The 17196-nt window shown below is 43.7% G+C and overlaps 1 protein-coding gene across 4 annotated transcripts in view; it reads left to right on the top strand.

Moving 5' to 3' along the window:
• The window catches only part of galnt16 (UDP-N-acetyl-alpha-D-galactosamine:polypeptide N-acetylgalactosaminyltransferase 16), a 33301-nt gene that overhangs the window by 2155 nt on the left and 13950 nt on the right, over positions 1-17196 (top strand). The window contains exons 2-6 of one of the 4 annotated variants that reach the window (XM_061844425.1): positions 4080-4190; positions 8627-8808; positions 10715-10813; positions 10905-10972; positions 16162-16227. In XM_061844425.1, coding sequence (XP_061700409.1) covers positions 4080-4190; positions 8627-8808; positions 10715-10813; positions 10905-10972; positions 16162-16227 — 526 coding nt within the window. Of the gene's footprint in view, positions 1-3068; positions 4191-8626; positions 8809-10714; positions 10814-10904; positions 10973-16161; positions 16228-17196 lie in introns of those variants that run through there. The other 3 variants (XM_061844424.1, XM_061844426.1, XM_061844427.1) reach the window with 3 other exon arrangements.

Here is a 17196-nt window from a genome sequence, read left to right on the forward strand (position 1 = left end):
CAGCGATTATGCGCGTACTATACAAAATATCTAGACCGCAATTGATTCTAAAAAGATGAAATTGTGATTGACGTCTTGCTTTGTGTCACAGCAAAGTGATAATTTATTTTCAGTTAGAGAGGAACAAGGTTTTCTTTTTTCAGTGGGGGGGGGGCGTGATTTTTTTTTCATATTTTAAATGTATTTTTTTATATAGCTGTTTTTTTTAGACTTTTTTTAAAACTGGTTTATAGTTTTATTTTTAATTTCCATCACATTTCTTGGTTATTTTTTTACTAGGCATGTTGTTTGACAGGCGGCATGGTGGATCAGGTGGAAAGTGTCGGCCTCACAGTTCTGAGGTCCCGGGTTTGATCCCGCCTGTGTTGAGTTTGCATGTTCTCCCCGTGCCTGGGTGGGTTTTCTCTCCAGTTTCCTCCCCAAAACACGCAACATTAATTGGACACTCTAAATTGCCCCTAGGTGTGTTTGTCTCTATGTGCCCTGCGATTGGCTGGCGACCAATTCAGGGTGTACCCCCCCTCCTGCCCCATTGACAGCTGGGATAGACTCCAGCACTCCCATGACCCTCGTGAGGATAAGCGGCAAAGAAAATAGATGCTGTTTGACAGTTAGTTGCCTAAAATGCACACAAAAAACCCCCCAGAAAACAATGTTTTGCAAATCCTTTTCATCATATATTCCTTCATATTTGAGCATGTGCAGTTAAAAATTGTTCCATGGCGACAACACCAATTTGACCGTAGATCAGTCTGGATCTATTTCCAGCGTTTCCGACGGAGGGAGACCCGCTTGTGCGCGCACGTGTGCGCTCTCCTGGTCGCAGTACGAATTTAGACGTCACGCTGCGATGTCAGCCCGGGCGGACTTACTAAATAAATCTCTTGTTGGTTATCGACCCTCTGATGTGTGCAGCCGCAGCAAGGCATCGTGGGAAGCCGACCCCTTCTCCCCAGCCCCCCCCCCCCCAAAAAAAACAACAATCACGTGTGCCCAAATAATGCCGCTCGCTCTGCTGTTTGCGTAACGGACGCACACACAAGATTGAAATTGTAAATAGAGCCGAGCTGACTTTGCACGGCTCTCGTGTAGAAATTTGGCCAAACCGGGGGCCCCACTTTTAACCCTATGTGCCCCCCCCTCGCCTTTTTTTTTTTTAACTATATTTGTGTAGCAAAATGTTTTGATACTTTATTGTTCGATTGGCTCATGTTTTGCTTTTTTGGGGGGGGGGTTTGGGGGTGACCATTTTATTATTAAATTGGGAATCTTGTTCTTTTTTTTGTCTATTTTTCCCCCCATCATTTTTTTATTTATATGTTTTATTCAACACTTCTGTTCACTTTTTTTGATGTATTGTGTTTTATTTATTTTTTTATTTATGTTTTATTCAACACATTTGTTTACTTTTTTGATTTATAGTGTTTTATTTTTTATCCATTTTTTATTTATATTTTTATTTATTTATTTCTATTTAGAATTTTCATTTAATGTCATTGAGATCATATTTGTATTCATACCTTCATGTTTTCCGAATGGTGTTTTTTCCTTTCCGTCCATGTTTTTGTCTTGTGGTTCCTGGTGCTAATTTTCTGATTTTAGTCGTCTTTTAAATTAAGCACAAATCCCTTTTTATCAAGTCATCTCAGATATGAATGAACATTTTTGTTTGTTTGTTTTCATACGTGCGAACGCATCGCCGCCGGCGTTGAGACGAGAATGCGGAGGCGTTGACGGCGGACCGGGGTTTGACCTCGCTGCAAACCGCACAAATGTGCACCCAGTAATCTTCGGCGGGACGTCTTCGCTCTCCTTCCTTCCTGTCCCGCCCTCGCTGCCCGCTGCTGCTTTTCTTGTCTTTTCTTTCTTCCTCCAGAGTTTGAATCGGCAGATTTCAACCGCCGCCGCAATCCATACAGAATGTGTCGGAACTGCATATTCATCTTTATTTTTTTTTTTTTTACTCCAATTCCTCTAATATCCATCCATTATCTGAGCAGCTTATCCTCACAAGGGTTGCGGGCATCGCTCTAAAATAGTGGATTAGAATGTATATGTTGGAGTGTGTCGACAGCATCGCTGTAACATACCATTTTGACCTACTGACAACAAAAAAAAATAACATTTGGCGTGCCACGGTACATTCCGATAAAATATTGACGTGGTAATTTTATCGTTCATTTCTCGCAATGCATTGGACTGATAACGACCGGAGCGACATTGATATTGCGATGCGTTGTCTTGATATTACGTACCGAGCTAGCTTAATGCTAAATACAGCGTCCGATGGGAAACGTCGGAGGCAAACGGGTTCACGGTTAGCATTGGTGTGGCGGTCTTCTTACATTTTAAGCGGTGGAGCAATATGTACAAAGATGATATTACTTCCAGGAATGTTTTCTTTATCCTCTCTGAAGAGCAGCTAATATTAATGCCGTCCTGAGAAGCCAGTAGAGGAGCTGACTTTCCAATCTTCGGGTGGCCAAGGCGGGCACACCGGAATGCGCATTGAAGCTTCTTTTTTTTTTTTAAATTTCTTTAAGTTGTCATTTGCTAGCCGTTTTCCCGCTGTTAGCTTGTGAGCTAGCTGGTGGCTAGCTTTTTGCGATGACGCAATGGGGTGCATTTCAGCCACTGGAGGATTTAAATACATTTTTCCTGGATGAAAAATGTCAGCAATTGTGGAAAAATAGCAACTTGGCTGCAAGAGAGAATCCATTTTTAGCGGGTGTTTTTTTTTTTTTTTTCTTCTTCACGCATTCAGCACACACGCCCACAGCATTTGATGGAAAACTTATTTATATATAATTTTTCAGATATTTATTTTTTTGTCATTCCAATTCGGCAGAGCTGTTCACAACAGATCGGCATATCAAATTTAGAAAACATTTTTATTTTCACTTTGCAGGGATTTTGTGATTAGCTTGAATCTGATTGGTTAGTCGGAAACACGGCCACGTTGCTTATTTGTTTTTATGTTCCCTCGTGAAATAATTTTTTTTTCTGTTGAGCAGTATGTTATTACCGAAGCGTATTACTGCCACACAAAAAAAAGTAATTTAAATTATCACATAATATTTATGTGAAACTTAACTTATCACATAATAATTCTGTGAAACGTTTCACATAATTATGTGAAACGTAATACGTAATAATTATGTGACACGTTTCACATAATTACGTGAAACTTAACATCAGATAATAATTATGTGAAACTTATCACATAATAATTGTGTGAAACTTAACTTATCACATAATAATTATGTGAAACAACCTTTTTTTTGGTGTGGCAGTAATGCGCTTCTGTATGTTATAGCTAATTAATATTGACCTTTTTTCCCACATCATATAATTATTGTGTCTGTGTAAATTTCACATAAACATTTCACATAATTATGTGAAACTTATCACGTAATAATTGTGAAACTTAACTTATCACACAATAATTATGTGAAACATATTGCGTAATAATTACGTGAAACTTAACTTATCGCATAATTGTGAAATGTTTCACATAATTATGTGAAATTTAACTTATCACATTTTTTTTTTTTTTGGTGTGGCAGTAATGCGCTTCCGTATGTTATAGATAATTAATATTGGCCTTTTTTCCCCACGTGTATGTGCAAACTTTTAATTTTCTCTTGATTAAAAACAAAAAGCCAAACTTGCGCTTTCTCCAAGGTTGGGAGGTCGGCGCTAGGGCCGCGCGAACCTCCATCCAGTCCAGCCTTCCATCCAGGCAGGGAGGCAGCGAGGGTCCGCTTCCTCCTCCTCCTCTTCCTCCTCCTCCTCCTCCTCCTCTTCTTTTTCCTCCTTTCTCCTTCATCGCCATCGACGCTCTTCTCCGTGCTTGTCCCTCTTCTCGAGCCAGACGAAAAGGAGCCGCTCCGCCCGCCTCGTCCGTGCCAGGGCTCCGGAGCGCGCGCGCGCGCCCTCCCCTCACCCCCTTCCCCCTTCTCCTCCTCCCCCCCCGGTCCGCTCCTGCGTATGGGCTCACCATGCGCAGGATTCGGGCCAACGCCATCGCGATCCTGACCGTCGCCTGGATCTTGGGCACCTTTTACTACCTGTGGCAGGACAGCAAGCCGGCGGCGGCGGCGTCCGCGCCCTCGTCCGCCGGGAGGCACCCGCACCTGGGAGGCGGGCGCCTGGATCTCCATCGGGACGACAGGACCATCCCGCTTATCGTGAGTCACTGCGTTCTTGGGGGTTTACACTGCGCTAAGGTGATTTCTGCATGCCCAAGTTTGATGATGATTATTATTATTATTATTTTGGCGTGGCCTGCATGTGCGTGACGGTGGCGCGATAGCACCTGTGTAAGAGGCTTTCCGTAAGTCCCGCGGAGCTCCCCCGGTGTTGCTCCCTCTTTTGTTTGTCGGTGGACGCCTCTCGGGTTGCACGCGAGGGCAGCTCGCGGTGGGTTGTTTCGCCCCGTGTCGCGTTGCGTTCAGGTGTCCGCGAACGCACTTTCGGCCCCGGGGCGGGGGTCCAAAGTGCTGCAGGAGGACCCGACAATGTCCCGACGTTTGTGCGGGATTCTGGCGTGACGCAGTGGTGCTTCGAGGCAGGAGTTTAATGCCATCACTCCCTGCCAAAAATATGTATAAAATATTGTACGTTCCTCATGAGAACACGGAGTAATAACATAAATCAAATTTGTGCATCATGATTCAATTAAGCGTGCTCCTCCTTCCTTGGCCAATGGGACAATTCGATATGAAACAGTCAGCAGGCCTCGAGAGACTGCAGTTACTCATTCAGTTATTATATGGGCGGCACGGTGGAGTCAGCCTCACAGTTCTGAGGTCCCGGGTTCGATCCCGGACCCGTCTGTGTGTACTTTGCATGCTCTCCTCGTCCCTGCGTGGGTTTTCCTCCGGGCCACGCTGGTTTTCTCCCACTTCCCAAAAACACGCAACATTAATTGGACACTCTAAAATTGCCCGTAGGTGTGATTGTGAATGCAGCTGTTTGTCTCGATGTGCCCTGCGATTGGCTGGCGACCAGTTCAGGGTGTACCCCGCCTCCTGCGCCTTGACAGCTGGGATAAGATCCAGCACTCCCCGCGACCCTCGTGAGGATAAGCGGCAAACAATCAGCCCTAGCTAAAATGGTTGTAAATCGCAACTATCGATGCTAACTGTTAGAATGTCTATGGCATTTTGCAATTTATGGTAGTAATTGCGGCACGGTGGTGCAGCTGTAGGGGTTTGGCCTCACAGTTCTGAGGATCAGGGTTCAAATCCTGGCCCCGCTTGTGTGGTGTTTGCATGTTCTCCCCGTCCATGCGTGGTTTTTCACTGGGGAGTCACACATCCCTAAAACATGCATTAATTGGACACTCTAAATTGCCCCTAGGTGTGATTGTGAGTGCGACTGTTATCTGTCTCCATATGCTGATTGGCTGGCAACCAGTTCAGGTTGTATCCCACCTCCTGCTCGATGACAGATGGGATAGGCTCCAGCACTCCCCGCGACCCTCGTGAGGATAAGCCGCAAAGAAAATGAATGGATGGTTGGAAAGATTATATGCCCATGAGTAGCGTTATCCGTCTACACGTGTTGCTCCTCTGTTTGTGTTCAATCAGCCATAGCTAAAATGGTTGTTAATTGCAACTATCGATGCTAACTGTTAGAATGTCTATGGCATTTTGCAATTTATGGTAGTAATTGCGGCACGGTGGTGCAGCTGTAGGGTTTTGGCCTCACGGTTCTGAGGACCAGGGTTCAAATCCTGGCCCCGCTTGTGTGGCGTTTCCATCTTTTCCCCGTGCTTGCGTAGGTTTTCTCCGGGCCCGCCGATTTCCTCCCACAACCCTAAAACACGCATTAATCGGACACTCTAAATTGCCCCTAGGTGTGAGTGTGAGTGCGACTGATGTCTGTCTCCATGTGCCCTGAGATTGGCTGGCAACCGGTTCAGGTTGTACCCTGCCTCCTACCCATTAACAGCTGGGGTTGCCTTCAGCACTCCCACGACCCTGGTGAGGATAAGCGGCTCAAAACGAATGGCTGTGTGTTTACAATTTACCGAAGTGGTTGTGAGTTGAGGTGGGTTCACTGCTCCTATCTCAAGTTGGGGTTCCAGTCCGGACTTACTGTAAGGTCCATCGAAGACTCCAATGCGAGTTCAGAGCCGCTCGGCGTCGGTGCAAAACCTTACGCAACCCACGGCCGCCCTTCGGAAGGCGAGCGCTCTCTTTACCCTCTCCGCACGCCGAGGTCCTTCACCTTTGTCAGCACACTGAGAAAACCGACACCCGCCCCCTAAAAATGTCTTTGAGCGCCGCACGTCTCCCCCCCACCCCGGCGAGCCATCGGCACGGATCCGCCCCGGGGCGGCCGTGAACCGGGTGTGAAGACGCCGTCTGCTCACAAGTGGACTAAAAAAAGACAAATTGCGTTCAGTCTCTTGCCACCCTTACCAGTCCAGACAGTCCGTCGCTTTGTGTTTGGGTCTTGAAACGGCAAAATCTGGTCTACGGGTCGTATCGCGCCCAACGCTGCGCTTTGATCTCGCACGCTTTAGCAGTTTACATCATTGGTGTTAAAAGTCGAGGTCCGCGGGCCAGATCTGGCCCCTCCCATTGTTTTATGTGGCCTGCAAAAGCAAAAAAAAAAAAAAAACAAACAAAAACTGATGTGATTCTTGCTTAAATTTGTACCCAAATTTCTAAATGCGATACATAATTAATATCCTCCACACTGAGCACTTACATCAGGGGTGTCAAACTCATTTTTGTCGCGGGCCGCGTTGTACTTACAGTTTCCCTCAACTGTCAACGGGCGTACACCCTGAAAACTGGTCGCCAGCCAATCGCAGGGCACATGGAGAGAAACAGTCGCACTCACAATCACAGCTAGGGGCAATTTAGAGCGTCCAAACAATGTCACGTGTTTTTTGGGATGTGGGAGGAAACCGGAGTGGCCGGAGAAAACCCACGCAGGCACAGGGAGAACATGCAAACTCCACACAGGCGGGGCCGGGATTGAACCCGGGTCCTCAGAACTGTGAGGCCAACGCTTTACCAGCTGATTCACCGTACTGCCTCATTTATGATATGACAATTTTAAATTTTAGTACACATTTGAAAAAAAAAAATCATGGAAGTTGATACACATGATACACCTCCGCGGGCCATATAAAATCATGCGACGGGCCGGATCTGGCCCCCAAGCCTTGAGTTGGACACCTGTGACTTTCATGATTAAGAGTCGTGGAATATTCATTTAGTCGTGAGTTTGTTCCTTTGCTAGCTAATAGTTATAAATGAGTTTTGATCTTAGTTGGTTAATCGGCCGGATACTACAGTTTGTAAGTCCGTTTTTCGAAGTTCGTCCGTTCATCAGTGACTGAGTGAGCGATTAATTAGTCGGGTAATTGATTGGCCGATTAGTTTGTTTGTGAATTTGTCCATTCGTGGATTAGTTCATTATGCAGTTACCGAGTTAGTTCATTCATTAGTGACTGGAGTCATTTATTTGGTGGCTTGGCTACTTTGTTTGTCCATGTTGTGAGTTCGTCAAGCTAGTTTGTTTATTTGATTATTAATGAGCTGGTTGGCTCATTTTGACAGCTAAATTCCAGAAAAAAAGGCAAAATCTCAGATGATTGAAGCAAGTCAGTTACATTTTATATAAATATATGATATTTTTTTTTTACCCACATTCAACTAAAGACAATTTTTAATGCGAGCAAAAAAAAAAAAACCTAGAGCACAGGTGTTAAACCTAAGGCCCTCGGGGCCTGATGTGGCCCGCCACATGACTTTATGTGGCCCGTGAAGGTGTATCCATCCATCCAGCCATTTTTTTTTGGTCGCTTATCCTCATGGGGACTGCTGGAGCCTATCCCAGCTGTCACCGGGTAGGAGGCAGGGTACACCCACACAAGCGGGGCCAGGATTTGAACCCTGGTCCTCAGAACCGTGAGGCCAAAACTCTACAGCTGCACCACCATGCCGCAATTACTACCATAAATTGCAAAATGCCATCGACATTCTAACAGTTAGCATCGATAGTTGCGATTTACAACCATTTTAGCTAGGGCTGCTTTAACACAAATAGAGGAGCAACACATGTAGACAGATAACGCTACTCATGGGCATATAATCTTTCCAAACATCCATCCATTTTGTTTGCGGCTTCTCCTGACGAGGGTCGCGGGGAGTGCTGGAGCCTATCCCATCTGTCATCAGGCAGGAGGCGGGATACACCCTGAACTGGTCGCCAGCCAATCGCAGGGCATACTGAGACAAACACTCACAATCACACCTAGGGACAATTTAGAGTGTTGCATATTTTTGGAATGTGGAAGGAAACCGGAGGGCCCGGAAAAAACCCACGCAGGCACAAGGAGAACATGGAAGCTCCACACAGGCGGGGCCGGGATCGAACCCGGGACCTCAGGACTGTGAGGCAAACGTTTTACCTGCTGAGCATCTTATAATTATTATTTAATTTTTTTTTTTTTTTTTTACATCTAGAGGAAATCCGGTGGGATGCTTTGCGGCTGTCTGCCAGCACACGTTTGTAGTTTCCATTTATGTTGCGGTCTCGGGTCCACCGACTTTTGGGAGTTTCTTTGAAAAGTTTTTGAGGGTTTCCCCCCCGTCGTCAGGTGAGCCAACCCCCGCGTGGTGACCATCAGGACCTCCCGCTGGGCGGCCTGGACGAGAACAAGTACCTGGACGCCAAGCAGCTGATGCCCGGGGACGACCCGTACCGAGAGCACGCCTTCAACGTCGTCGAGAGCCACCGCCTCGGAGCGCAGCGACCGCTCAGGGACACCAGACACTACAGGTCGCACGACACACCACACCACACCGTCCCGCCCCCCGCCCATAAAATTAGCTCATTCAAATATTTCGTTTGTTGTTCAGTTTTATCATTTACGAATTAAGCTGATTTATTATCAAAAGTAACATGGAATTATTGAAATAAACAATTTTATACATATGTTAAAAGATATTAAATGATTGGTAAATGAGTTAAAATAACGTTAATTGGGGAAAAAAAATTAAAATGTAGTTGTTGTTTTTTTTCCCATTTTGTATTCATATCATATGTCTCTTTTATTCTTTAGGTTAATTGATTATAAATAATATGGAATTATAATATGCAGAACACATGGAATAATCGCCACATTAATTGTAATGAAATCGCAGTATTTTTTCCTAAAATGATTGAATTAAATATGTATTCATTTCTTATTTAAAACTAAATTATTTTATCAAAATAAGTGTGTGCGTATTTTACATGTATATATTTATATATATATATGCAAATTAGCTTTTTTTTTTTTAAACATTTTATGATTTATTCATACATTTATTGCAAAAAGAAAATAAAATGAAAAATTTTCACAATATATTTGTTAGCGTTTGCATGACAGGAGAAGTTTTTTTTCACATATTTTTATTGAATCAGATGACATGTTTCACCTCCATGACGCCCCCCCCCCCCAGCATGTGCGAGGACATCTGCGACCCGGTCGCCCGGCAACCGGATATTCTCGTCACCGTGGCGACAGAGCCCAGGCAGCAGCGATGCTAATGCTAAACGGCTCATTCAAGTCAGACTCCAATTAGATGACGAGAATAGCGGGGCAATCTGTTAGAGTGGACGCTGATCAAATTATAAATCATATTTAATGTCTACCGTGAGTAGACCGAAAAAGAAAAAAAAAAAAGTCTCAAGAAGCCATGAAATAACACAGGAAGTCATCGATTTTGATTTGAACAAGCAAAATGTCATTTTTCATTTCAAGCAACGAAAACACGAACAGAAATAAAATCAAATTTCCACTTTGATATAAATTAAATGTTTGAATAAAGCAACTACCGTAATTTTCTCACACGCTTTAAATCCTGCGGTTTATGCGGTGGTGCAGCTGATTTGCGCATATTTTCTTTCTAACGGCCGCAAGGGGGAACGCGAGCGGAAAAGATACGAATGAGCCGGTGGAATATATGTGCCGAGGAAGTGACTTTTACCGGCCCTGTTAGCGGTGCGCTAGCGTGTTGCTGCTGTGTTACTGGCATTTCTCAGGGTTATTTACCGGTAAGTTTTATTTTAACCGGCCCTGTTAGCGCTAGCACGGCGCTATTGTTAGCACTAGCTTTAGCGCGACGCCAGCAATAGCACTGGCGTTGGCGCTCTGCTAGCATGTTGCTGCTGTGTTACTGGCGTGTCTCAGTGTACTGATAAGTTTTATTTCCACCTGCACTGTTAGCACTCGCGTCAGCGCCGCGCTAAATGTAGCACTAATGCAAGCGCCGTGCTAACAAGGCCGGAAATGGTAAGAATGAGACCAGTGGAATATATGTGCCAAATAAGTGACTTTTACCGGCCCCGTTAGCACTGCGCTAGCATGTTGCTGGCGTGTTTCAGCGATATTTACCGCTAAATTATATTTTAACTGGCCCTGTGAGTGTGGCGCAAGGGTTAGCGTTAAAGTCTTTCTTTGTTCCGTCTTTCTTTGTAAATATTTCGTGTTTCAATGTGGGCTTTTTTCACGGCTGCGGCGTATGTATGTACCAAATAGTATTTCCTTTACAAATGGACTCGGTTAGGCTTATAAACAGGTGCGCTCTGTAGGCCGGGAATTACAGTAGTACCGCATTTTGTTGCTAGTAATGGCTAAGCTAACTTCGCTTAAAGACTGCACAGAAAAAATAAAGTTATCAGGTGCGTTTATTTCCCTCAGATGCGCTTCTGTAAACTACGACGCGGACCTTCCGCCCACCAGCATCATCATCACCTTCCACAACGAGGCTCGCTCCACGCTGCTGCGCACCGTCAAGAGGTAATCACGCCGCGGAATCCCCGTTAGCGCTTTAGCCTCCGCCACGCTCGTCGGCGTCAGCCAACGTTTCCCCTCCTCGTCCCCCCGGCAGCGTCCTGATGCGGAGTCCGCCGCAGCTCATCCACGAAATCATCCTGATCGACGACTTCAGCGCCGACGGTGAGTTGGAAGCAAACCTCACCTGACGTCCAAACGTCGCTCGGCGCCGCGCGGGAACGCTTCTGGCGGCCCGCTACGATGCTAGCGCTCACTAAATAGCAAAGAGTCCGTCGTTTTGTGTCATTTTGGGTTTGCTATACAGTGGGAGCATATTTTTACACTCGTATGGAATTTATAAATGTTAAAGTCGTCCTAATAAAGAAGAATTTCAATTTCCTACAAATGAAAACAAAAATCTTTTTTTTTTCTAAATTAATTTAGAATTTTGAAGGCTTTTTCAATTTTTGACAGTATATGAGAATAAATTCCTCATTTGATATATTAAAAAAAAGAATACAATTTAAATTGAATCTTTTCACTTTATAATAATCAAAAATAATTATAAAAATGTACTTTTTAGGGGGAAAAAAAGAAATATTTTAAAAATTACAAATTTTTCGGGATGAGAACAAAGTCATCACCCCCAATGTCAACATCATGGAGAAGTCATGTCATTAAGTTGGGGTCATGTTTTAAAATTTTGAAAGAAAAATGGACGCTCCAGGCCACGCTACTCACTAGTTAGCATGTAGCACTTAGCAAGCGCACCGCGAGGCCCGGCGCGTCCTTGATGAGCTCGAGCGATTAAGTGGACCCTTAACAGGATTCCACTTTCTCCCTCCGTGGCTTCGTCCTTTCTCTTTCCGCCGCTCACATCTCATCAACGTCAGCTCAGCTGCCGCCTCGCCCTCTTCCTTTCCCTGCAGTCAATTTGTAAAATTAGGACTTTTTTTTTTAATTACAAAAAATTGATTTATGATAATGAGATTATTTTCGTGAAAATCGGATTCAGCGTTAAAGATTATGCCTTTGTTCACGACTTAATTGATGTAGACACTCTCCAAATTATGACTTTTTTATAGTATATGTTCTTAGAATGTCCAGTTTTCCTCATAAAATGGTATTTTAATAAAATGACAACTTCTTTATTTTCATTGACACTGAGCCATCATTAAATTTAAAAAAATCATTTTTATCATAAGTGAATAAATATTGTACCACTATTCTCATATAATACCTTTTTAAAAATAATTCTAAAAATAATTGACTTCACTCTTGAAGCTATGACAATATTCCTCTAAAATTACCAAATTTTTAAAAAATCACTAACATACACTTTTTTGCAGGTAATGTGACTTTATTCTATTTCACATTTTTTATCTTTAAAATGACTCCTTTAATCCATCAAATTATGAATTTGCAATAATATCACAACTTTATTCTTGATTTTTCTGATTTAATTTTTGATCATTGTAATTTTCCTCATAATGTTATGACTTCATTTTTTAAAAATTGCGCTTTTTTCCACATTAAATTTAGCCTCTTAGAAATTAGCCTGGGTTAACAATTAATTTTGCCATTTTCCAGGATCTTAATTTCAAGTTTTATGGCTGCAACAAAATCTCAGTTATTTACTGTATATCTTGCTAAGTCACACAGCAATGTTTACTTCTTTTCCAGAAATTATGGTTTTCCTCAGATTTTCCTCATAAATTGGTTTTTAATAAAATGACTTTATTTTTATTGACACTGAGCCATCATTAAATTAAAAAAAATATTTTTTATTATGTATGATTAAATATTGTACCACTATTCTCATATATTAATACCTTTAAAAAAAAAACAATATTCTAAAAATAATTGACTTCACTCTTGATGTCATGACAATATTCCTCTAAAATTACCAAATAAAAAAAAACCACTAATATACACTTTTAAGCGGTTAATATCACTTTATTCTATTTCACATTTTTTTAATCATTAAAATGACACCTTTAATTCGTTATCGTTAATTTGTTATCTCACAACTTTATTTGAGATTTTTTTAAATACAATTTTTAATAATTGTAATTTTTCTCATAATGTTATGGCTTCATTTTTATAAAATTGCACTTTTTTTTCCACCTGAAAGTGAGCTTCTTAGAACTAGCCTGGGTGAACACTTAATTTTGCCATTTTCCCGTTTTATGGCTGCAACAAAATCTGAATTATTTACTGTATAGCTTACTAAATCATACAGTAATAATTACTTCTTTTCCAGAAATTGTGGTTTTGGTGAATATGATTTAGCCACTGTAGTGCTCAGCGGCTCAAGAACGAGAACCTTCTTGTTTGCAATAATTGCCGGTATGCAAATTGCATGAGAGCGTGTTGTCGCGCTCTTGGTATTTTGGCTAGGTTGTTATTTCCATATAAAACCGGCACTAATTGGAGCTGCTAATCCGCAACCGTGTTTAAACGGGGTCGACTGTGTCGCCTGTCGGCGTGCGTTCTTGTAACTCAGCTGCGCAACTCAGCACGCTGGCGGAGGCCGCGACGGCGCGTGTGAACCATGAGCTCATGTTCGATTTGCGCAGGGCGGAATAATTAGCACAGCGTCGTGATCCGTGGACCGGCAACGAGATTGGCACGCCTCGGGCTCCTTACGCTGTTAACTTCTGTTGATTACCACCGATACCAGCAACACTCGGCTTAGTGCTTTTCAATCGTATACTTTCTTTCGGCTTGTCCCGTTAGGGGTCGCCGCAGCGCATCATCTCAGATGGACGCTCATATTTGCCCTTCCTGACGCAACCCTTCAAGGTATGACTCTTAGAATTCTCACTTCTTCCAGAAAGAAGCCAATTGCTTCTTTTAAGAAGTTTATAATCTTTCCCAGCTAATGTTTAAATGTCCGCTAACTGAATGCTAACAGATGATGTAAAGTACCATAGACAGCCAGACAAAACAAGCATTGTCGTTGCGGTCGCTTTTACACTGAAAGCAATGGATAGTGAACACAAATGGTGCAGCAACACATAGATAGACAATGTAGCAACAAGCACGGGCATATATTTATTAATTAATATATCTTCGAGTCACTTATGTATTATGTACAATATGCCCGTATTATACCCCCCCGCCCCCTGCAGAGTATATATTACATCCACCCAATTTTTTAAAATTGGAATGATTGGTTTCTGGAGAAATTGATGTTTTTGTGTTGAGGGTTGAGTGATAGTGCCTAAAAAAAAAAAAAAGCTGGTTTGAAAACACCTTCAAATTTCATCCATCCAGCCATCCATTTATTTTCATTGCCGTTTATCCTCACAAGTGTCGTAGGGAGTGCTGGAGCCTATCCCAGCTGTCAACGGGCAGGAGGCGGGGCACATCCTGAACTGGTTGCCAGCCAATCGCAGGGCACATGGAGACAGAACACAGTCGCATTCAAAATCACACCTATGGGCAATTTAGAGTGTCCAATTATTGTTGCGTGGTTTTGGGAGGTGGGAGGAAACCGGCGTGCCCACCCGGAGGAAACCCACGCAGGCACGGGGAGAACATGCAAACTCCACACAGGCGGGGACGGGATCGAACCCGGGTCCTAAGAACTGTGGGGCCAACGGTTGACCAGTTGATCCACCGTGCCGCCGGAATAAATGATTTGAGATATGAAGTCAAAAATCTAAAATAATACAAAGGCAGCACTGTATTTTGAAGCGGTGCAGCTCAACGGAGCGACAGGCTGTGGGAGGGGAGGAGCTACGTTTAGCCTGGGTCGTTCAAAGATTGTTCACATCCATTTTCGCAAATGAAATCATCTGTAAGCCATTTCATTTCAAGGGTAATTTTTTTGCAAATGATTTTGAACTTGTTCCACGACAGATCATGAGCTATAACATAATTGCGGTTTCATTTGGGAACATCGGCGCGTTTTTCGAGCAGGGCGTCAATTACTTGTGGGTTTTTTTTTTTTTTGGGGGGGGGGCTATTTGCTAGCTGTGTGCTATTTATGAAGTGACACAAAATAATAAGAATGTGGTGGGGCTGTGTGTAGCAGTGGTAGGATACACACGCACATGCGGATATAAAATATAAGCCGTATTAAAAAAAAATCTGTCGTGTGCGTACGTCTCATTCAATCAGGGAGGATTACAAGTACAGAAGGACGTATCGCTAGCAAGGAGGACGAGGACGCCAGGACGTACCCACAATGCATCAGTCGCCCCGCGCTCGTGCTCTTAATACTAAGCGGCACGTGTGCGTGTTCCAGTGTATGTGTGTGTGCGCGTCCTCGTTCCATTTTTTGAAATATCAATGGAATTAAAACGGGGGAACGGTGGAGCAGCTGGTAAAGCGTTGGCCTCACAGTTCTGAGGTCCCGGGTTCGATCCCGGACCCGCCTGCGTGGAGTTTGCGTGTTCTCCCCGTGCCTGTGTGGGTTTCCTCCGGGTGGGCACTCCGGTTTCCTCCAACATGCAAAATTAATTGGACACTCTAAATTGCCCGTCGGTGTGATTGTGAGTGCGATTGGTCGTTTGTCTCAATGTGCCCTGCGATTGGCTGGCGACCAGTTCAGGGCGTACCACCGCCTCCTGCCGGTTGACAGCTGGGATAGGCTTCAGCAATCCCCGCGACCCTCGTGAGGATAAGCGGCCAAGAAAACGGATGGATGGAATTAAAACACAATAACCCAAACTCTTTTTAACTTAATGTGTGTCTCGGATTGTTTTGAATTTGTACGCAAGGAAATAAAATGCTAACTTTGTCAAAAGAATAATGCTAACGGCGCTGGTAAAAATGGCTTCACACTTAGTTGAAAAGCAAATATTGTCGCCGTGCCTTCCATTTTCTGATCTGAGGTTTGGAATTTTAAAAATGTCTTCTTTTTTTTATTTTTAGGGGGTGCTTCAGTGTCCAAATGCGCAGTCTGAAGCAAAATGGCAGATTTTATGGATTTATTTATTTTGTCTTTTGGAGCATAGCATGACATCTTGAGGTGTTGTTGATGATAAACATGCCAACAAAATTTTGTTGTTCAGGAAAATTGGGTCAGGGGAATTGTAATTTTTTTTTTTTTTTTTTTTTTTTTTTTTTTAGCCTTAAAGTTTTAAACCAAAAATGTCCGACTTTGTGCCTTTCCTAGCGTGCATTTTTATGACTTTTTGTGCGCGTCTACTCACGATCGACATTCCTCCAAAAGGTCACGTTGCTAATTGAAACTGGATTTCGGGCGAAATTAAGCCCACCGCAGAGCCGTTGCAAACCAAAACGGCAGCCTTTGTTTATTTTTTTTTTATTTTACGTCTCGTCGGCGTTCACTGCAGCGTTTGCGCAACGCGTGCGATTGCGTGTCCTCCGCCTGGACTCAATCTGCTTGTGTTCCTCAGCCGACGACTGCCAGCTGCTCGCTCGGATCCCCAAAGTGCGCTGCCTGAGGAACGGCAGGAGAGAGGGTGAGTGTGTGTCGTTCACGCAAAGCGGCTTTGGCGGCGGAGCCGAAAAAGGTGACGGAAGGTGTCGAAAAGCGTCCCGCTGGGAGGGCCGCGCAAACGGGAGGCGACGGCGTGTCGGCACGCGTTAGTGCTGCCGCGGGGAGGCCTCGGCGCTACGCACGCACACACACACACACCACACACACACACACACACACACACAAAAACATCATTGAACAAATATGCACGACAAGACAGCAGAGCTTTTTTATTTTTTTTTTTGTTTTGATTTTGACATCCACATCGCCACGCCAAACCTCTCGTGAGCACGGTCTAAAATGAGAGACACCTTTTTCCAAGTAAGGCTAAAAGTTCCTCACCATCAAAATCCATTTTTCTCTCCAGTTCGAGAAGTTGTGTCAAAATAAGTCTTTGACCGGGGTTTTAGCATGACGTGAATGCGATTTGGCGATTGAACGCGATAGCAAACCTCTCGCAAAGCACGGAGTCGGAATTTTCCGTCGTCGTGACATAATTTCGATACTACCGCGGCGGTTGCGCGCCGTATTCAAGTTAAGGAGAACGGTGCAAATCTTATTTACATATCATATATGAATGAGAAATCAAATCTCATTTGCCAGGCCTAAAAGATGAAGTAAAATAGCTTGAATAGGGGCATCCTGGGTATTTTCAACCCAAATACGACCAAAAAAAGGACATCAAAGATATATATATATATATATATATATATATATATTTACCGATTTTTCCGGCCTACAAACCACGACTTTTTACACACGCTTTCAACCCTGCGGTTTATGCGCTGATGCGGGTAATTTGTGCATTATTTCTAACGGCCGCAAGGGGGCACTCGAGCCGAAAAGGTAAGACTGAGACCGGTGGAATATATGTCCCGAGGAAGTGACTTTTACAGGGCCTGTTAGCGCCGCGCTAGCGTTAGCGCTGTGCCAGGGTGTCGCTGCCGTGTTA

This window comes from Syngnathoides biaculeatus, chromosome 15 (assembly GCF_019802595.1).
Source record: "Syngnathoides biaculeatus isolate LvHL_M chromosome 15, ASM1980259v1, whole genome shotgun sequence".
NCBI lineage: Eukaryota > Metazoa > Chordata > Actinopteri > Syngnathiformes > Syngnathidae > Syngnathoides > Syngnathoides biaculeatus.